Here is a 23,383-nt window from a genome sequence, read left to right as displayed (position 1 = left end):
CATGGTTGGTAGTGATTGGACTATGCTTGCCATTACTTGTATCAGGATTTATTATAATGCTAATTTCTGATTGGTAAAATGCTTCAGCACTTGCTATCACTTGTTTGTTTGACAGTGCAAATAGAGAACATTGAGATTTTGTTGCCTAAGTAGAAATATCATTGTAACAAATGTCAGGGCCCCACAGTACCTTAATGTGGCCTTGGGTACAACATGAGGTTAAGTAAATGAAGACATTTTTGGGTGAACTTTCATAATTTGTTTTTTTTTTAAATAAAAAAAAAAAGCTCACTGTATGGCAAAATTATCAGTGAATAAAGACTAACATTTTAGTCATAACTATGAACTGTCATTGTTGGAGAGGAGAGCGAAATGTCTCCTTTTGTGTTCCACAGAAGAAAAAATAATAGCATACAGGGTTTGGAACGACACCAAATTAAATACCAACCAAATTTTCATTTTTGGGTAAACTATTCCTTTCATGTTCACGTAACTGTTGAGACTTCTGTCTTAAACAACAGATTTCAATCAAATGCCATATCTTAAAATGTAACTTAATGGCTTCAGTACAGATGAGGTTAAAGACAGTGCTACTGTGAGCTCTCAGACTTGGGTTGATGTTCAGGAATAGGTGGAACAGATTCACACAGACAGGAGAAACGGAGGACAGATGCGGCTTCCAGCAGCATGTATTCCTTTCTGATAAACACATAGTGATGGACTGACAAAGAGCCCACACATGCCAGCATGCCTTAACCAGCCTGGACAGCCGAGAGAGAGGCAGAGCAATGGAGGAAAGAAAGAGAGATTGACAGATAAAGCATGTAGCTTTGTTTTTTCCACTTAAAAAAGCAATACTCCAGGTAAAACACAGTATAAGGTCTTTCAACAATAGGCATGTGCTGGTACAACATTTTCATATTGCTATAATTGCTGAAGCTTTATCGCAGTGTATGGTACTATCACAGTATTGTATTTCATTACAAAACAGGTTGGAAGATTAACAAACTTTGTTTTTAATGACAAATTTCATTACTTTTTCAAACACCAAGCTGACCTTCTACTTTAAATGATCACAAAGTAACTTTAAAAGAACCTTGAACATTTAAATCCACAAGTTGAAAAAAAAAAGTGTAAATAAAATAATTAATTTGTCACTATGTCTTAAAATATTTCCACACTTAAGACTTGGTCAGAAGCTTTCCTCCAGCCATGCTTCTTGTCCATGTTTTCTGTTTACATTCCATAATTCAATATATATAATTATCATAAATATTTCTTACCAGCCATGCAACTGCATTTTGCATTATTTTTTATAAAAAAAATTAATAATAATAAAAAAAAAACCTCACTATTTTTTTTAAATGTCTACAATAACACAACTGTGCATATTAAATATCTAAGTATACCGTATTACAAAATATCAGCATATCTCTGATTAACATCTGTGGCATGTTGTTGATTATTACAGATTATTAGATGGTGCTCTGGAATACTCGATTCTGATTGGTCAATGGCACCATCTAGTGGTCTGATATATCCGAGTAACAACTGCACATCCACTGCTCATCCGAGTATTGCGAGTCATTTTCCTGCTGTGCAAATTCCACAAGTAAGCTAATAAAATAATTTCAACTCAAATCAATTTTCATGTACATTTATTTATTTATTTGGCAAGTAGTCTTGTAAACAGATGCATAATGAGCAGTCAGACGTTCATCAATTACAAAATAAACACCAACAGAACTCTGACGCAAACCGGAGGTGGATTTCAGTTGTCCAGCAATTTCTTTCTTTTCACATAATTACATAATTTTAACGCAGATCAATATTTTATGTCCATGTATTTATTTATCCATGTTAGTAGCCATGTAATAAGAAGGATAATGTACAGTCAGCCAGATGTTAATCACAACATAAACCCCTTTAGAGTGATACAAGACCCCTCTGCTACGCATCAGGCCTAGATCACCCTGTTGGAGTTTATTCTGCAATAACCTAATGACTGTACATTATCCCTTAAATTATTTGGACTCATCCCTCAGTTTTTACAAGAAAACAGAACACAGGTTTACAGTACTACACATACAATGGAAGACAATGGGGCAAGCGTTGCGGGGGAATAAAAGCAGAAATATGCTATTTGTATTTTTGTTAAAGCACCTACATGAACTCTTCAGTAAAAATTGTTATCTGAGCTGTAATGTTGTTTAAATCATCCTTTTCAGGTGGAACTACTTTTCTAGATGGATTTCTGTTTATGTATCACTGACCTGTGGCTGTGGGAGGAGTTTGCTCCATGCAAACAGTGTGATATGGATAATCACATTTTGTTCCTTCCCTGTTCCTTCCTGGTATCCTCCCACAGATACCAAGCGAAAGTAACCAGGGCTACTTTTTAAGCTGGTCATGGTACAAGTTGAAAGATTGGATATAACTTTGTACAGATAGAGTTGGCAAATTTATCTATCACAGGAGTCCCGTGCCAACACTGAAGCGTAATGATCATACTATTGAAATAATGGTTATAGCCTACTTTGAAACATGTGATAGTTACATGTTTTTGGTTTATATATATATATTTTTTTATAAACTATACAATATATTCTGAGGTAACCACCATTATCATAAAGCTTAAATTGTATTTAACCCAGAATATTCCCTTAAACCGTTGAAACTTGTGCCTAACCATGCACATCTATACGTAACATACTAAGCCGCCAAATCTGCAACAATTCACAGTGTGTGTTATAAAATGGAGCTCATGAGCTGTTATGTAACACTGATTAAGTCCCACCAAAACCTGCACACACAAATGAACAGAAACACACACTTAGGCTCACCAATTGCAGCATGTCATAGATGGACTCAGAGGAGCGTTTGGAACTCCTGTGTCTCCACAGCACAGACATTCTGCCTAGAGGTCACAGATGTTACAGTATAGTGACCCGTAACAAAAATACAGGAAGTGCCTCCTCCTTATCTTCTTGCAGAAGAAACTGTAATTGCCCGTGACAGCAAGAACTGAATTACTCTGATCAGCACAAGAGAAACTGATAAACTGAGTGTGTCTTCACTATCAACTCCACAATCCTTCCCAATCCACAGCCTCCTCCCTCCTTTCCTAGAATTTCTCCCTCGCTTTCCTTCAGTCTATGCTTGTCTGAGCTGGTTTTTAGCTGGATGGATGGAATGGGGATCTGACAGCTGTGGTGGTACAGTAAACACACACAGAGAGAGAGGGGTAGTGTGTGTGTGTGTGAGAGAGAGAGAGAGAGATTGAGAAAATAATAATAATCTTTTCGGGATGAGGAGGAAAGAAGGGGAGGGGGCAGGATGGGAAAGTCACAAACATCATCCGTTTCCTCTGTTAGCACAGCATAAGACAGCTAGGAAGAGCACAGCTCTCCCAGGTGAAAACATTAACAGGAACAAAGACAACAGTTGTGGCAGATTCTAACGGTGCTAGATGTTTGCCTTTGTACTGCTGAAAGAGTAGTATAAAAAAAAGCAACTTAAGACAAAAGTAGGTGCTGTGGTGCAGTGGTTCCAGGTACGTTGAGCTGAGGTGCTCATGCAGGTGGCACTGGTTTTAATCCACCCTGACCAATATGGTTTCCTCTCTTTTCCAATAATTTTCTGTCACTCTCTCTAAAGTATGAATCTAACAGAAAAGCCCCCCACCCACCAAATTAAATAAAAAAAATCCTTCCTTCAATAGAGCTCAGTCAAGGGTTAATGTTTCCCTAGTTAACCCATACTTGAGCAAAACTTGTTGACATTTTCAAAAGTGAATTTCAAAGCTCCAAAACCCAGAGGTTAAAGGAATAGTTTATTCAAAAATGAAAATTCTTGTTTTTAGCTCTGAACGTGAGCCACTGTAAACTGTAAAGTTTCTCACAGATCAGATTTTTACTAAAAAATGCCTTAATTTCAGTTGTTTGTTACCAAAACCCATCGTATGTCTTCAGTAGACTTGCAAAACGATGCATGAGTTGCAACGAACAGGATTTTTAGTTAAAAAAGACCTACATTTCAGGTTGTTTGACACCAAAACCTATCATATGGCTTCAGAAGATTAGGAATATGATGCACAAGCCACAAAAGATGTCAAGATTTTCACTGAAAAATCATTTTACTGAAACTTTCGTTTCAAGTCATTTCTCATCAAAACCCATCATATGCCTTCAGAAGACTTGAATTAAGATGCATGAGCTGCTTCTACTACTTTTACGATACTTTTGAATCTTGTTTTAAGCTTAAATGTGAGTCACTATCCATTGCCACTGTATTCAAAAGACGAACAGGGACATTTAAAACATCTCCTTTTGTGTTCCACATAAGCAAGCCATATGGGTTTGCAATGACATGAGAGCCAGTTTTACATTCTTTAGTGAACTATCCCTTTAAGTCAATCAGGCTTGCAAAATTAAAAGAGTCTAAAGTGGCCAAACACACACACACTAGCAACAACAGTAAACAAGATATTCACAACAGACAACACAATTCCTAATGGAAACATGAATATGGCTTCATGACAGACATACCTTAATTCATTCAGCCAGAGCTCTCAGTCACAAGTTCCAACCTGCATGCAACATTAAAGGAATCTCTCTGCTAACAGACACAGAAAATGACACAGACCCACAACCACACACTAGAAGAGAGCCTTCACTGTCCTGTAGACTCATGTGGCTTCATCTTATCAATGCATAGACTCATAGGAGACAGGAAGAGGTAGGTTTCCTTCCTTGGAAAGTGTAGAGATGCCCCATATCAGTCTCAAAACCTGACTTCAGGACTACTTTTCAAAGTTAAACAAAGTTTAAGAGCAGTACAATGTCTTCAAATGAGAATTTTGATGTCAAAACTGTGGATGGAATAAAATCAAAGGGTGTTTAAACATACAGGTACCATTATATTAACAGTTGAAGTCAGAAGTTTACATACACTTAGGTTGAAGTCATTAAAACTCATTTTTTTAACCACTCCACAGATTTAATATGAGCAAACTACAGTTTTGGCAAGTCATTTAGGACATCTACTTTGTGCATGACACAAGTAATTTTTCCAATAATTGTTTACAGACAGATTGTTTCACTTTTAATTGACTATATCACAATTTCAGTGGGTCAGAAGTTTACATACACAACTGTGCCTTTAAGCAGCTTGGAAAATTCAAGAAAATGATGTCAAGCCATTAGACAAATAGCCAATTAGCTTCTGATAGAAAGTGTACTGAACCTGTGGATGTATTTTAAGGCCTACCTTCAAACTCAGTGATTCTTTGCTTGACATCATGGGAAAATCAAAAGAAATCAGCAAAGATCGTGGGCAGAACTGAAAAAGCATGTGTGAGCAAGTAGGCCTACACACCTGACTCAGTTACACCAGTACTGTCTGGAGGAATGGGACAAAATTCCAGTAACTTATTGTGAGAAGCTTGTGGAAGGCTACCCAAAACGTTTGACCCAAGTTAAACAAAAGGCAATGCTACCAAATACTAACAAAGTGTATGTAAACATCTGACCCATTGGGAATATGATGAAAGAAATATAAGTTGAAATAAATCATTCTCTCTACTTTTATTCTGACATTTCACATTCTTAAAATAAAGTAGTGATCCTAACTGACCTAAGACAGGGAATGTTTTCTATGATTAAATGTCAAGAATTGTGAAAAACTGAGTTTAAATCTATTTGTCTAAGGTGTATGTAACTTCTGACTTCAACTGTAAATGTTAATGTTGCATCTTAAGAAAACGCAATGTCTTAGAAATGTTTAACATTTTGCATTCATTCTGTTGTGCTACCACAGCTCAAACGCCGCAATCGTGAAAGCACAGCTGAACAACTTTCCAAACACGTCTGTTTTCTAAAGCTGGGTATTGATATCGATTTCCAAATACGATTTTATTCTATTCCAATTTTGATATAATTTATGATAACCTGACAAATGATCAACTAATGCAATAAATTGTACAGGGAGCTTGGTATTTATACTTGCATGGTAAATTATAAATAGGGCCCAAACTATGCAGTTAATTTTTTTTTTTTTTTTTTAAACCAGATAATATAATAAACAGCCAAAATTGAAGTAAACTATAAAGTAAAAGATCGAAATTGGAATTTATAAAATCAACATCCGAATCGTTTAAATGAAGATTGCGATTAATTGGGAGATTATATATTTACCCAGTCCTAATGGTTTGTCAAAATCAGTGGCAATTTATCAGGGCCAGCAAAGCCTTCTCTGCTGGCTTAACATGCCAAATATATAAATATTTTTCATCCTTTCATTCTCAATCACCTTTTTGCCTATGTATTTTTAATCGCTTTCCACTCCTAATTAATCTACAAACAAACAGAGAAAAACAAAAAGTTTACCCAGTCAGAATTTATTCCTTGATGCTTACAAGCAAAGTGTGACAATTGTTTCACAAATCGCATGCTGGAAGCAGTGCGTGAGTCTGAGCTCCACCCCTTTAGGCCTTCAGAATTTCCACAGAATCCCTCAACAGTGCAAATGAATGTGCAACTAAAGTCAGATTCATCAGCCAATCAGATTGATTTATTTGTTCTTGGTGGGTGTGATCTTTAGGATATGTCCCGGTCAAGGCCTTCTAGCTGGCCTTGAGTGACGCAATCACGCTTTAAGTGATGTACATAATTCAAGAGCGAAAAGCGCGAGATCTTGCAGAGGAGTCGGCTGCCACATAACCACTGAGAAAGAGATCCTTATGGATTTAAAAACATGAGATGTTCTGCATGACCGTGTGATTGATAAATTAAACAGGAAAGGAGGACTGATTTATACTTCAAGCTAACAGGTAAGTGCTTTTTGCATTGTTATAGCAACATCAGGAGTTTTAGGCTGCTTGAGCATTCAGTGTCGGATCAAGTTTTGAAAAGAAGTGCTGCGCTCCATTCAACTCGGAAAGTCGGATTTTACAACTTCCTACTAGGAAAAGTGCAATGGAATGCATCTTGAAGTCAGAATTACAACTTGTAGGCTCATGCAGAAATTCTCAACTCTGATATCACCGAGATGCAGGTGCATGATGTCACACAAACAGGTGGACACTCAGGGAGATATAAACATGCATAAGTGATAAACATTCACTTTATTAAGTAATATTGATAAATGAGTTCGTTTCCACATTACATGATATTAAAGCTGGTTTAACAAACGCCTGCAGAAGCAGGTGTATAAAACATTATAATCTCTTTTGATAATGGTACACCTGAAGCACAAATGCTAGCGCTGCAGCATTGTTTATCAGTTGGGTTGCTAGGAGACATCTGTAATGAGAGTCAAACCCCTGCTAAGCTAATGGGAGCATTGCAATTCCGAATATATCAGGGAATGGAATGCATTTATGGTCAGAGATATCAAGTAGGAATATCCCTCATCCAACTTGAATGGAACGCAGCATAACCGTGTTCCCTGACGAAATGAAATTTATTGCAAGCAACATTTAAATCGCAAAAATATTATTAGATAGATTTTTCCAGGTATTGTAGACCTCCTTGGTAGATTCATATGAAAAATTATGATTTTTTGAATGTCTGTTCAGGAGATGTACATTTCACAAAACAGTCATGCTGCAGTTAAAATTAGGCTTGCTTGAGCATTGTGTCATTTCAAGTTCTGGCTTTCGTGCATGGACGTGTTTTTTAAATGTCAATTGGTATAACTAGTTAGCTGCGGCATAATGTATGATGCCCAAAGGCATAGGGTGTCTTATTCGTTGTGAAACTGTGTTTTCTTAATGGCATGAATCACACTGAAGGCCTAGACTTTTAATGCACAGCCCACCACTGGTCAAAATACAACAGATAGTACTGTTATCTGTAGTGTACCCTGTACTGAAGTAACAGCTTTCTAAAAGCTTCTTACATTGTTTGAAGGAGAACCTATGTTATCTTATGGTTTTAGAGCAACAATAACAGCAATAACTATAGTATGTTTAGGCAGAAACAATAGTTCCCATGGTATTTTTTTGTAAGGGCAGGGTTGGTTTGCATGCTAAAGAGCAAAAAATTAGAGAAAGTCCTTTATTATCCAGTTTCTCTCACACCCATTCACTCTCTCACAACTCACCATACACACAAGCTTAAAGGCTTTGCAGTACCTCTGAGCATATACAACATGCAGATGCATAAATTTCTCTGGAGATTTCACAGAATGCAGGTTGGAACAAGCACTGGTAGCGCATAATGTGTATCCTCAACAGACCAACCATGACTAAAAGAATCCTCTACTACAAACATCCCTCTCCCTTACACACACACACACACGCTGATGAGAAAAGTCAATATTTAGACAGTTAACAGCCCAAATCCATGAACACGCATTTGTATTTCTCTTCAGAAGTGATAACTTGAGGGCAAAACTGCTCAGCTGGATGAACTTGCATTGTAAAAAAGTCTAGCAGGAAAATAAGTTTTGGGGTTTTGCAGGATGTACCCACCCCTGATGAGATACATACAGTCATTTTCAAGCCTGGAAAATAATGAAGTCCCCCTGTCCTTTGTCTTCTGGGTTGTCTGTTTCCTCCGGCAGGTCTTTCCATAATTTATCAGCGTTAAGCGTTTTGAATCGATGTGCATAATCAAGCAATTAGAATGCAGAGCTAATTAAAGGAGATGTCCTCCTCGTCTTTCTCCCTCACCTCAAAGCGAGAAAAGAAAACAGAATTGACGGGAGATAATAATGATAACCAGCCGTGTGATTAATGTGGGAAGAGGAGAGAGGAAAGAATATGAATCCCATAAATTATGCCAAGTGTAATCAGCCTCTATCTGTGTCATTCTGTCAAACACACACACGCAAAAACACGTACGACAACAGAATAAGTTCTCAAAACGGGAAAACAATGAGGGAGTTTGCTTAATCTTGTTAATATGAAGAACAAATTGCCTGAAGAAGCAGCCAAGATAAAAATAAGCAAAGTCTAATGTGGTTTTCCTTCTTACTCATGAATCTGACACATTTAAGCCAATGATCAAATTACTTCTGATTAGGAGCCATCAGTAAGGTTTCAGCTCAAATGATGCTCGCCGTTTGTGAGAAATGTACTGATTCCTGTCTAGACAGAGGGAGAATTTTACTGGGATCATGCAACAATTTGGGTCTGTGGACTGACTACCATGCTGAAAAGACCAACATGAATCCATGCTGGTCCATGATGCTTTTATAGGCTTGTTTGATGCTGGTCTAGCTGGTTGACCAGCATAACAAAGATGTATCAGCAAAACTTGGTGATGCTGGTTGACTAACCAAACATGTGTATATGCAATAAAAAAAAGCTAGCTAAAAGTGCAATGAATATAACAGAACATAACTGTCTCGAGACATGCTTTTAAAAGTTGATGTTCTTTTTAACCTGACACAACATCTAAAAAAATTCTGTGCTCCTGTGCAAGACCTGTCTGTATAGTGCATGTTTACATACGGTTAAAAAACAATGGAAAAACAGCACAGATAGATGGAAAATTGCTTTCAGTGTGAACAGTCCCCAAGTAAGTCTTGCTGGTTAAGCTACTTAAGTAGAGAAAATAGTAAATATCTGCACGTTTTGACCTCTAGGTCTTCATCATATTAGCATTAATCTAAAATCTACTATATTATTCCTGTTTTGCAGCAATGTTTTCTGTACCTGTACCAAACTCGGGTTGTGTGTGCACAATTTTTTAATATAGTTTCTCCAAAAAACAAAAAGTCTCTAATTTCTCCAAGCAAATTTCACATGTACACTGGTTCATCTAATCCTGGAGCACATTAAAAGGGATATTTCACCCAAAAATGAAAATTGTGTCAACAATTACTCACCCTCATGTCACTCCAAACCTGTATGACTTTATTTTTTCTGTGGAACATGATATTTTGAAGAATGTTTCAACTGTTTTTGTCCATACAATGAAAGTCAATGGGGTCCAAAAAAACATTGAACCCCATTAACTTTCATTGTATGGACAAAAAGACACCGGATGGACATTTTTCAAAATATCTATGTGTTCCACAGAAGAAATGCATACAGGTTTTGAGTGATATGAGGAGGAGTAAATACTGACAGAATTTTTGGTTGAACTATCCCTTTAAGGTAAACATATTTGGCATGCTGTCCATAATGGAAGGACTATTTTGGGCTTGAGCTCTTTATTAAGTTCTCAACTTCTGATTTTTTTACAGTGTTATAAACTCTAAAGTTCGAGATGGGGAGATGGAGGGATGCCGGAACAATCATCACCGGTGTGAGGGAAGCAGCTGCTTATATATCCTTGGGAGATTGGCAGGCCTAGATGAACAAGTTCCTCACAAACTTACATTTGCAATTTCATTAAGAAGCCTTGTGAGGAGACTAGCATCTCATGCTGTGGACCAGCATCCAAACCTAAACATATTTTAGTGACCAGGGATAAAGTGGCGACCCAGAATTAGAGCCCCTTGTCCAGAGTTGGCACGTGCTGGATGCAGAAAGAGCAGTTGTGATGTGGTTATGTGACTGTCTGGATGTCATGATACCAGTTACAACACAAAACATCTTACCAACACAATGAAAGGGGCAACATAACACTTGGGTGGGACAAAAGGGAGGAGGAAGAGACACACACATAGTATAACAGTGTATGGTGTTGTTGTGGGTGAATTATTAGGGCTAAATGTGTCCCTGCAACAGATGGTGTGCTGGAGAACAGGGCAGAGAGACTGTGGCAGACTGGCAGTGTCAGTGTGACAGACAAGGACACAGAGAAGGGGGGGGGGTAGGAGGGAGAAACAGAACATTATACAAAGAGAACAAGAAAAGGGGCCAGACATCAGGTCAATAACTGGAGAAAACCAATAATCAGAGTGACCTACAGAGAGTACTAGAAAACAACAAAACAGAGAAAAACAAATCGCAGCAGTTCTCGATTATCACAGACAAAACTAAAGCCTTAATTACACAGCAAAAATCGTTTATCAGAATTTTTGATTTACAATAAAAATATTTAAACATTCTCTAAATAAGATCAATTTACTTTGCATAAAATATACGATTTGTTTTCAGAGAATATACGTTTGTTTCTTACCCCTTTAGCAAATATTCTTTTACTTGTTTTAAAGGTATAATTCATCCAAAACACTCATGCCAACCCAGAGCTCCATATCTATAGTAAAAAAGGAATTATATATGTTTTGTTTTATTTATTTATTTATTTTTTTGGTTTCTCACCCACACCTATCATATTGCTTCAGAAGCTTTAGATTTAACCACTGGAGTCCTATTGATTACTTGTATGCTGCATTTTTTTGCTTTTTGGAGTTTCAAAATTTTGGACCCTGCATACAACTACATCGTGTGGATCTACAGAGCAGATATATTCTTCTGAAAATCTTCATTTTATTTCAGCAGATGAAAGAAAGTCATACACATCCAGGATGGCAATGAGGGTGAGTAAATAAGAGAATTTTCATTTTTGGGTGAACTATCCCTTTAAGCAACAATCTAACAAAATTTAGCAAGGTTAATGATAAAAATAGATAACTCTTTAAAAAAAAAAAAGTCTTGTGATCACACACAGTAAGTAAATTTGTAAGGATGTTTCAAATTTTACTAGAAAACAACAAAATCATATTGATTTATTTGTTTTATATTATCTGTTTTATATGTGTTTTAAATGCATGAGACAGAGAGAGAGAGAGAGAGAGAGAGAGAGAGAGAGGTTATGTATGGTATGGCAGCTTTAATGATTACATTGCCATCTCTGATCTTAACCTCCATCAAACAAACTAATATGTCATCACAACTCAAAGTGTGTGTGTGTAGATCCGCAAGGCAAGACAACCTGTCTCCCCATCTGCTGCTGCCTCTGAACGCTCTCATCAAGTGACCTTAAAAACAAAGGTCACTTAGATTACATGACAAAGAGCTCTTAACCAGCCATCACATTTCTGTCACCTGACCCTAGAACAAACCATTCATATCAGACAATAAAGAGCCTATATTTACCCAACCGAAACAATGTCAACAACAGCAGCGGAGGAAATATAACGTAATAACACAACTGAAAATGACCCCGATGCAAAAGAAACTGGGGTGACACGCTCTGTGATTCAAAACAGACAGACGGCTGACAGTTCGAGCAAAGCTTGTTTTGATGAATCTTCGGGATAGGTGGTCTCTCACCTTGTATCTCGAGTCTGTTTCATCCTTCGGGCTGTCAGCAGGGCTCTCGGCTGCTAGACTGGCCCGATCTTCCACTGTGTCATCTGGGCTGTGCAGCACCAGGCCAACACCTTCATCCAGGATGTCCTCTAGAGGGAGCAATGGAGTGTGTATATACAGGTTTGGAACAACATTAGAAAGGCTAAATTATGACAGAATTAAAAATTTTGGGTGAACTATTTCTTTAAGGCACATGCTTGAAAATCAGTTGAGCTGTTTGTGGTAACTTCTTTTGTCAGAGTGACCCAATGAGAATAATACATGGAAATAAATGCAATTAAGCAGCAGAATTGAAGTTTACCATGGCTCTGGGAGAAGATGTCAGTGCAGAGGTCCTGGGCACCATCTGATCGGCGGGGGGGAAGCTGGCACAGCTGGTGCGGATCAGTCGCGGGCAGCGTGCTGACAGTGAGGGTGAGAGAGGGCAGAGAGAACGCAGCCTGCATGTCTGCCAGTTCCAACACACTCGCCTGCTTACTGTTCAACTTCAGAATCTCGTCACCTGCTCGCAGACCTGAACAAAGAACATGCATGTACATTTTAAATATCTTTTTATATCCACTTGAACAAGACACTTACAAAAAGGACATATATAGCTCAAATCTAGATTCATAGGTTACAGAAACTTGATGGACACTTCTCAGATCATTCTCAGGACACTCCACACATCAATTATTAAATGGCAATACCGATTCCCATTAACTGCGACTACCAATAATGGCTGATCCTAAACAGCATTTTTGCTAGTTGTTTGGCTTTTCCATAACTTGCAACCCTCTCCATAAGCCTGTGCACAAGGCTTAGACACCCAAGAATACAAATTTAGGCCACGTTCACATTAATCCATTTTCTAATTTCATCGTTAGAGAGCGTTTTAAAAGTCTCCATTTTCAGTGGTGAATGAAAGGCTTAAATGGGGCGAAATCAATGCATTTTCAAAAGAAAACTTATCCACACTAATCCATTTTCGTTTGATAAGTCTGTTTCATTTTTCCAAACATCATGTTTTCCAAAATAGGCATTAATGGAGTGTTTTGGAAAGTCACTGGAAAACACCATTCCAGTACAGATAAAACTTGTAAAAGTAGCAAAATAAATGAACTTTCAAGTTAAAAGGTAAAGACATTAATTCTGTTTTGCTTGAAAACTCTGTTTTCAGTTTCCTAATGTCATTGTTTTCCAAAAAATGCGGTAATGGAGTGCGTGTTCGAAACGCTACGGTTTTGTTGGAGGAAAACGCAATTGCAATGTCAGAGGCGTAAACGTAGCGAAATCAGTGTTCACAAATGAAAACGTATCCAAACGAATCTGTTTTAGTTTAAAAAGTCAGTTTTCAGTTTCCAATAATCATGTTTTGGAAAGTCTCCGTTTCAGTGTGGATGAGAGGCATAAATGTAGCAAAATCTGTGTTTTCAAACGAAAATGTATCCACACTAATCCGTTTTCAGTTTCCCACCATCATCTTTTTCCAAATTATGCAGTAATGGAGAACGGTTTTGAAAGTCGCCATTTTTGGTGGAAGAAAACGCCGTTCCATTGTGGATAAGACTTGTGAACGTGGTAAAATCAATGTGTTTTCAAAGTGAAAATGAGTGTAGACATGGCCTAAGAGTTGACACTTGTAGCCTGTTAAGTGAATAAGAAGTTGGTCTTTGATTAGTTTAGTTAGAAAGGCTTTCTCCAAACTTCACACACAATGTCATACATTAGCTCAAATCTAGTTTGTAAGCCCTCGAAAGGCAATAACTCACTTGAACACACAGTCAGTGGCAAACAGAGACAAAAGTTTTCAGTAACTCATCTATCTTAAAACGGTAAAGATCTTGTTTTCTTGGAGGCTGACAAAATGTTATGTTGTTAGAGAGGTTAATTATTAATCCAAGAAGTTAATTATTTATACAAGCATGTTGGGAAATGATTTACATATTGCTACGCTAACGTTTTGAAGCAGGTTTTTTGTGCATAGGTTGTGCATGACAGGATGAAAACAAAGAAAGGTTCTTGTTTACCCATCCCCCTCGCCACCTGACTTGCCTTCTCTTAATTATCAATTAACAACATATCAGCTGCTCAATTAGACTCCAATAGCTCAGTTAAGGCGTGTTAGGCAGGACCGCCACTTTAATTGATTATTGACACCCCTGTCCATTCTCCAAGTTCCCATAGGAAAACTGCTGTTTCCCTGCTGTTCATTGGTCTTTATAAATGCTGTATGGTCTTGCACACATGCATGCATGCACACACTGCCTGAAGTGTGACCCAGTTTTGTGTAGAGCAAAATGTCAGCTGTAATAAAGGATTTTTATTGGATGGCTTGGCTCTGCCCCAGGCAATAGGGTAATGATGAATGTTGGAGTGATGTAATCAACAAGCGCCCCCAGTGCTTTGTGTCCAAACTGTCCTGAATTTCAGTATTCCCTCCAGCCAATGCACCACTGACATTCTTTGTCTGTTACACACACTCTGTCTCCATTCATTCTGGACAGCACATGGTTTTAATTGGCAATTCTAATTTTAGCCTTGTACTTAATGTGTTCAGGGCATATTCTTACGGAAAAAAAGGGAATTGCTTTCCAACCTAAACACTGTCCACTTGGGTTTGTATCCACTGATAGATAGTTTTCATAGTAAATTAATATAACTAGATTTTTTTGGGTTCATTTTTAGAGGAAAATAGTGTATTTTGCTGAACAAAACTATCAACAACAAAGCTAGGCTGTTGTAGGTGGTTGCCAGGGTGTTGTCCAGTTACTAAAGTGTTCTGAGTGGTTTTTGGCATGCTGCTATGCAGTTGCTAGGGCATTGTTAGATGGTCGCTAGGTAGCTGTTTACTGGCCTAGTGCTGCATTCATGAGAATTACTGGAATTATGCGATGACGACTCAAGAGATTCTACTCTGAAATTAGTTGTTTCTATAGCAACAGCAAAATACTTAATCACTACATTAGTTTACTATATGCTTTTGCAGAAGGTTTTAGAACAAAAAAAAAGCGCAATAATAAAATGACATAAAACTGACATATCTGTAAACAACCTGTTGAGGCTTCTGCTATTTTGGTTCTTTTTCCATGACGTCACAACCATAGATATATCTATACATATATACCTTATTAGCAGCTGTTCCTATGGGCTGTGATATGTCGGCGTGTCCGCCATACTGGAAAGGTCAAGAGCCTTCCGTCAACACGTGAAAGTATATTGACAGATATGGTCTGTAACAGTCTGGAATCTTTTCCAGCCAACTTTCACATTATCTGAGTTTCCATAAACACTGGGCAATATTTTAGATCTCTTCTAAAACAGGGGTACTTTTTCATAGAAAACTGCAAATAAAGTCCTCTTCAAATGAATATATCATGGTAAATATACTGAAAATTAGCACCCAGTCTGTCAACTCATTACATGATGAACAGTTTCCACATAAAAGAAGTGATCTGAGGCTTCTTCTCCATTCAAACAGCTCTCCTTGTTGACCATTCCAAGATGGCGCTCCGAATGAGGCATCTACATATGTATATCTATGGTCACAATGGTCAAGTTTGCGCTTTCTGTGTTTACAAATTGTTCTACGAAGCTCTACGAACACGTAAACAATTTTTGCAAGTTGGAAACTAGTAATTACGGTAATTGCGATGTGACATGAATTTGCCATAAGTCAAAGAACCCACCCCCAATTCTCTTAGATATTCTCATCCCTTGAATGGCTAAGGTCCCTCTTTCATTGTAAATCTATGGGATTTTCACCTGTTTTTTGTCCATTAGGTGAAAATCGTAAGTGATCGAAAGTCCAATAAATTCTAAAGATAATAGCACACCTCTCCTCAACAAGCCGTATGATTTGAGGTATCATTCATTTCTGTAGCACAACCATTTAATACTTAGGGGTTTGGAACAAATCCCTAACCCTCAGTTTTGAGCAACAGTAATAGTCACGCATGCTTTAGCAAGCACCGTAAATTATAATCCTCTGATTCTCAATAACTGAACTCTACATTGAAACAGAGAGTGTCAGAACTTTAAACCTGTTCTGAAAGCTGCCCTTAATGAACACAGTCACTTGGCACAGATATCACTGGCAGTGTGTAATGGTTTAATTTGCTCTTCGTGGTAATCCTGTGCTCATATGAAAGCTTTTTAAATGATATTTCTCCAGCTGAGTGAAGATTTGGGCCAGTCCTCTCAGTTCAGACTGCTCTGTATTCCCTTGCTAATTTCTCAGCAGTTTAATACACGACTGCAGGTGAGGCATTTACGGTGGGGAAAACTGAATAAGGTTTGAATTTACACTTTGAATATCGGTAGTAGGTTAATCTAGGAAGTTTTTGTGATTTAAAATACCATACCATAAATAAAAGTGTAGTCCATTCTTAGAGCAGATTTGAAATAAAATCTTACTTCTAGCAACTATACAATGGCTTCAAATTAGTCACTAAACTATAAACTAGATTTTTACACTTTCTAAAGAAAATGTGAGTGTTTGAACTTGCTGTCACAATACTAGGGTGTTGTTTTTGGTTGTCAGGGCAATATTATATGGTTGACAGGGTGTTTTGGGTAGTTTCTAGGGTATTGCTATGTTGTTCTGGGTGGTTAATAGGTAGGCGTTTACTGGCCCAAGTCAAAGGAGCTCAACCCAAAGTCTATATGATATTTTGGTCCCAAGATATGGCTTGGGTGCCTCCTTCAATGTAGGGAGTTAATTAACAGAGGTTTGGGAGGAGCATGTTAATTTTAATCTGACATATCACAGCCCATGAGCAGGAGTATATAAGCCGCTGCTTACCTGCTTCCTGTGACAACTCTCCTGACATCCCACCTCCACCCTATCTCCACCTATTCTCTTGATTCATTATCTAAATTAGAAAAGTCTGGGGGGGGGGGGGGCGTAATCAGGACTCGAGTCGAGTCTCGAGCTCCGAGCCCTCCAGTATACGGACAGCAAGCCAAATACGTTTACTACTTCAACACAAGATTACATTAACATACGAACTTCTGATATGTCTATGGAATTTTTTTCGCCCATTTTATCATCCGCAAGGTGATCATTTTTATGAAGATAATCTGATCACTTTGAAAAGTAATAGCACACCTCCCCTCAACAAACCACACAATTTGAGGTATTATTATTTGAGGTAGCCCCAGATTCCCTTGAATTGAAAGTTCACGTTCAGTTCGCGATACCTGGCCAAGCACCACGTCAACACCGTCTGTAACAACAGTAACAGCTGCACTAACCATCCAGGCACAAGCACAAGAATTTCCACATTTAGGCTTACACCGAAAAACTCTTATTTATTATATATTTATATATATTATAGTTAATATTTTTGCCATGCGTAAATAAAACATTTCATGGTTTTTAACCGTAGATTCGAAATACTTATGGTTAAATTAACCATGACATTTTTAGCGGGGTTAATAGTGAAACCGTATAATCGTGACATGCCAAGTGCAGTGTCAGATATGATGAAGACAATGGCATAGTCCCATTTAGAGTTCAGTCTCAAACCTTTTGCGAATGCCAGACCTCTGTCTTTCACTTCTGTGATATGAAGCTGCTGCCCTCCATCCTCCTCGACCACAGCCACAGAAAACCCTATAGAGGAAGGGATATGAATAACTGAAAAATAACAAAGACTAATAAATAAAGAAACCAGCATTGTTACCGTAGCCGATAGCACAGGACTCATCTCTATCAAAGTGCATGACTTTGGTTGTTTTGGCACAAATTTCGATCTCTTTGTAGAGCTAAACAAAGGGAAACAGAGAGAAAGATAGGGGTTAATATTGATTGCACTCTTAGGATGTACAATGCCGTATGCATTCAGAAAGTGCTCACATATATCATAAAAAAAAAAAAAAAACAGTGAAATGCCTTAGTCCGCAGAAACTCACGGCTTAAATATATACGCTTAAGAAAAATCAGCATGTTCTCAAGGGAGCCTAAAACAAATCTAGGCTTTGATCATTTCAGGGAGAGTAAAAGTAAGAGAGACTCAAGTCTCTTCAGAAAGAAAAAGAAAAGATGAGAGCAGACAAGGGGAGCACAAAGACTCACTATGCAAATGAGTTTAGTGTGTCATCTTAAAAGAACAACCATGAAGAAAAAAACTAGCAGGGTAAATTAAGTTTTGAGGTTGCCTAGTCATTGTAAATGTGTTTTTCCCTAGGCTCCACAAACACTAAGACACACACACACACACACTCACATAGAAAAAGCAACAGACACAGCTATGGGGATAGAAGAACTATTCCGAGCACATTATGCAACACATGCATCTTCTACATAATTCATAACATATGCACCAGCCCCTCCCCAACACCGCTGGAGAGTTCAGACTCACTTTAACCTACATCGAACTGAAAACTTTTACATAAAGTTCAGGCGTGAACAGCCCCTGTGTAATGAATTCACCCCATGCTGTGTCTCTGACCGCTAAGCGTACTTAGCTGTCCATGGACACAGTGTGGTCGCTGACAGGCTCTTTTCCTTGGACTCACCAGGTCACACAGGTCTTCCTCGGGTTTGGGGACGTACAATTGCACTTGATTGTCAACAAGGAACTTCAACCGTATATAGTGCTTAGAAAGTTCCAGTCTGTGAGCCTGTGAGGTCAAAACAAACTCTGAGTTAAAATTACAATCCGATACCACTCAGACAGTGCTGTTACTTTCTACCATCTTAAAATCTAAAACATTTTGTCCATGACAAGAGGATGTTAATTTTGTATAGTTGTGCTCCATTTGTGAATTGGTTAATATTCTATTTCTGCGCTTGACAGAAAATCATTTTGGGGATTTAGTGCAACCACTTTCCTCCATCGCGGGATAATTTATTTATAAATCTTCATGTGTGTTTCATGCTACACTGTTACCAACTATCTAAAGAGATGCATTTAGAGGACTCATAAATTTGAAGTGGACAGAGTAACTGGAGTGTGATTGCTCCAGTTACCACAGTGGCATTTAAAGGCATAATTCACCCAAAAATGAAAATTCTCTCATCATTTATTCACCCTCATGCCTTTTTTTTCTTCTTATCTCAGCTCTGTAAGTCCAGTCAATGAAAGTAAATAGTGGCCAGAACAGCTCAAAATGCACATAAAGGCAGCATAAAATTAATCCATGCGACTCCAGTTGTTAAATCCATATCTTCTGAAGTGATATTCTAGGTGTGGGTGAGAAGCAGATCAATATTTACAGTAAGTCCTTTTTTTTTATTTTCTTTTTTTTACTATAAATCTCCACTTTCACTTTCACATTCTCCTTTTGTTTTTGTCAATTTGCATTCTTCGCGCATACTGCCACCTTCTGGGCAGAGAGAAGAATTTATAGTAAAAAAGGACTGAAATATTTATCTGTTTCTCAACCACACCTATCATATCGCATCTGAAGAAATGGATTAAAACACTGGAGTCAGATGGATACCATTTTCAGGGTGATTCTGTAAATATGGGCTCTTATGACCAGTTTTTAAGTGTACATTTTTAAATCTGCAGCAATATATCAGTGCGCTTTGTCCCACGTCCCGCATGTCATGAGCAGCATTTACACATTTACCCCGCACAGCTATCGCAGCTATTTCGGGCTGATTAACTGTATAAAACCATGTAAACATCCAAGTTAAGTGTAAATGCATTTTGCTCTGCCATTCGTGTGATTGACAACTGGAGCGTGAACAGACAGCATTTCTGCACGTGCACAGTGAGGTGCGTGAGAGATGTACAGGCGCGAGGCGATCATATGGCGAAGAGAGTGCTCCACGACCGGGGTTGATGCCCTACGCAGGCTGCATACTCTGCGTATTGGGAGCAGCAGTGCTGCTGTACAGAACTAATGATCTAAATTATTTCTGCACTGAACTCTGTAACTACACTGAAGTAAGATCTAAAAGCTATGAAATAGTGAAACTAGGCATTAATATAGCATGATCTTGCTTTTGTTTATATTTCCGCATTATATATAATGTCCCTGTGGGACATTGTTCACGTTTTCACCGTAATAATTACTAGAAATATTTCCAAACCTCTCTTCTTATTGACAAATTCATCCTGAACTGACAAGAGCCCTTAAAGGGATAGTTCACTCAAAACTGAAAATTCTCTCATCATTTACTCACCCTCATGCCAGATGTGTATGAATTTCTTTCATCTGCTGAACTCAATTGAAGTTTTTTGGAAGAATATTTCAGCTCTTTTGGTCCATATAATGCAACTGAATGGGTGCCAACATTTTAAAGCTCAAAATCACATAAATCAGCATAAAAGTAATCCATAAGACTCCAGTGGTTAAATCAATATCTTGATAGGTGTGGATTAGGAGTGTAACAGTTCTCGGTAAAAAAACGAACCATACGGTTCGCCACCCACGGTTTGGGAAGCATTGGCACCGTAACCTTTGTGCGTCAATTTAAAAAAGTTACTCAAATGACTTAAATATTGATCTGTTTCTCACCCACACCTATCATATCAGTTCTGAAGATATGGATTTAACAATTGGAGTCATATGGATTACTTTTATGATTCCTTTATGTGCCATTCACTTGCATTGTACTGACAACAGAGCTGAAATATTCTTCTAAAATTCATAATTTGTGTTCTGCAGAAGAAAGGAAGTCATACACATCTGCGATGGCATGAGGGTGAGTAAATGATGAGAGAATCTTCATTTTTGGGTAATCTCTTTAAAGCAATAGCTCAGCCATAATTTATATTTTGTCATCATTTCTCTACCCTCATGTTGTTCCAAACCAGTGTGACCCTTTGTATTCTGTGGAACACAAAATATGTTAGACAGAATGTTAGGGACTGACAGTCTCGGTCACCATTCACTTTCAAGATCTATATATATACACATTCACTGAAAGTAAATAATGACTCAGGCAAACATTCTGTCTAAAATCTACTTCGTGTTGCATGGAAGAAAGAAAGTCATATGGGTTTGGAACAACATGACGGTGAATGATGACAGAATTTCCATTAATAATAATAATTCTGTAATAAATGTTAAATGTGTATTATGTAATGGAATATAGGGGAGTTAACGTCTATTATGTCATTTGTGAAAGTAACGAGTTACTCACTACTTGAATATTCTTTTAATTGGACACTTTCTTACTCTTACTTAAGTAATTATTTATGTTAGCACTTTTACTTCTACCTGAGTATTTTTTTTTTTTTTTTTTAAGTAATACTTTTACTTGAGTACAGATTTGGCTACTCTACCCACCTCTACATAATGAGAAGCACCATTCAGTAGGGTTTAAATTCTTCTTATGTCAGGAAACATGTGGGTGAGAAACAGATCAATATGTAAGTCTTTTTTTTTATTATTATAAATCTCCACCTTTACTTTCACTTCCACATTCTTCTTTTGCTTTTTGGCAGTTCACATTCTTTGTGCATATCACCACCCACTGGTCATGGCTGGCAAAAGGTGGAGATTTATAGTAAAATGGACTTGGAATATTTACTTACAAGAATATTGATCTGTTTCTCATCCACACCTGTCAAATTGCTTCTGAAGACATGGATGTAGCCCTAATTTAAAGAGTCGTATGGAATACTTTTATGCTGCCTTTATGTGCCTCAAAGCTTCAAAGTTCTGGCCACCACTCACTTGCATTGTATGGACCTGCAGACCTGAGATATTCTTCTGAAAATCTTCATTTGTGTTCTGCAGAAGAAAGTCATACACATCTGGGATGGCAAGAGGGAAAGTAAATGATTTAATTTTTTTGTGAACTATTCCTTTAATACTAAGGTTTAGGGGTCTGCTAAAGGGGAGGGGTTTGATGGGTGCGAGTTCTGCGACTGCTATCGGGCTCTTCAATTTCATATAATATGCAAGGACGGGCAGCCGGTGGATGTTTTGGTGCCCCACTAGGATAAGATGGTGCCCCACTAGGGGGTTGGTGCCTATGTAGACATAAATATGGGAGCAGCGGCACTAATTTGAGGTAATCAGACAGAACAAGCCACAATGAATGTGGTATGCTGGAACATATTGAAACTTCCTGCTCTACATGAGACTGTGAGAAGAATTATGTGTTAAGTAAGACTAAGATAATCCAAAAATGAAAGTATGGTTAAAATGTGCAGTATGTGGAATGAATAGGACAGCGTGTATCATTACCTGTCTTTCCCTCTGGGACTGGGAACATTAGTGTGACATGGTTCAGGTAGTCACACAGTTATCTACTTGACTGATTTATATTTTTGCCATTTTTTACTTTGATATTTATTTATTTATTTATTAGTACAAATGACGTTTACCCTGCAGAGGGCCTCCAGGGCCTCCATGGCTGTCTCGCCAGGCTGTATGATCGCCAACACGGGCTGATCGTCAGGTAAAGAGACCCAGGATGGCGTGAGGTAGTCTGGAACCCAAACTTCACTGTCCGTCTTGTGCTGGGGGAGGCTTTTAACCGAACCTTCTTGCTCCTTCTGCCAAAACAAATAATGAAAGATATAAAACTGTTAAAGAAAGTGCTTAAAGGCACCCTGAAACAGTGTTCCCAACCGATTTTAATGTGACCATAATGTGACGTACTGTATTTTCCAGTAAAACAAGAAATTAAATAAGAAAAAAAAGGCTGGACCGGCATCAAAAATATATTGGATAAATGAAAAGTGGGCATTTCCATACCAGACTGGTTACCCTGGTACCAACTTTTGGAGGCTTTTTTAATGGGACGTAGAGGCTGAGGGTCAAGTTTAGTTTTAAGTGTAATAATATCACTTGCTAACTTTATCTGTGTAAAGTCATATCCTATATTACAACTTTGTTGTCATGACAGCTTAACACCCGTTAACACTATTACACTGGGAAATCAATGAACTGATCACACTTAAACCATGTTAATTGTTTACATCGTGCGGCTATACTTTTAAAACAGTGTGTATTTTAACGATAATGAGCTGGCCATTCATTATAAGTGCAACCATGATTTTTGATTTTGTTTAAAAAAAAAAGAACAAATCGAAATTAGAGGTTATAACATTATGCCACAAATGCTGTCGGTTGAGCTTAACTTGAATAAACCTGGAACATTCCTTTAAGGAAGTAACTAAGCTCAATTTTGATTTCACGCTGACTTTAAAGTTACTATGATGCGTGGAACCGTGATGATTACAAGTGAATATTACAAACGCTCCTTAATTATCTATTAAA

General features: G+C 37.9%; 1 protein-coding gene across 2 annotated transcripts in view; it reads right to left on the bottom strand.

Moving 5' to 3' along the window:
- LOC127432814 (rho guanine nucleotide exchange factor TIAM1-like) overlaps window positions 1-23,383 on the bottom strand; it is a 74,236-nt gene that overhangs the window by 10,856 nt on the left and 39,997 nt on the right. For both annotated transcript variants that reach the window (XM_051684243.1, XM_051684241.1), the window contains 6 exons: window positions 22,486-22,656; window positions 18,713-18,817; window positions 17,878-17,959; window positions 17,721-17,807; window positions 12,513-12,725; window positions 12,173-12,300 (listed from right to left, as the gene is read on the bottom strand). In XM_051684243.1, the coding sequence (XP_051540203.1) occupies window positions 12,173-12,300; window positions 12,513-12,725; window positions 17,721-17,807; window positions 17,878-17,959; window positions 18,713-18,817; window positions 22,486-22,656 (786 nt within the window). The remainder of the gene's footprint in view (window positions 1-12,172; window positions 12,301-12,512; window positions 12,726-17,720; window positions 17,808-17,877; window positions 17,960-18,712; window positions 18,818-22,485; window positions 22,657-23,383) is intronic.

This window comes from Myxocyprinus asiaticus, chromosome 42, assembly GCF_019703515.2.
Source record: "Myxocyprinus asiaticus isolate MX2 ecotype Aquarium Trade chromosome 42, UBuf_Myxa_2, whole genome shotgun sequence".
NCBI classification, from domain to species: Eukaryota; Metazoa; Chordata; class Actinopteri; order Cypriniformes; family Catostomidae; genus Myxocyprinus; species Myxocyprinus asiaticus.
This window is presented reverse-complemented; position numbering and strand designations above follow the sequence as displayed.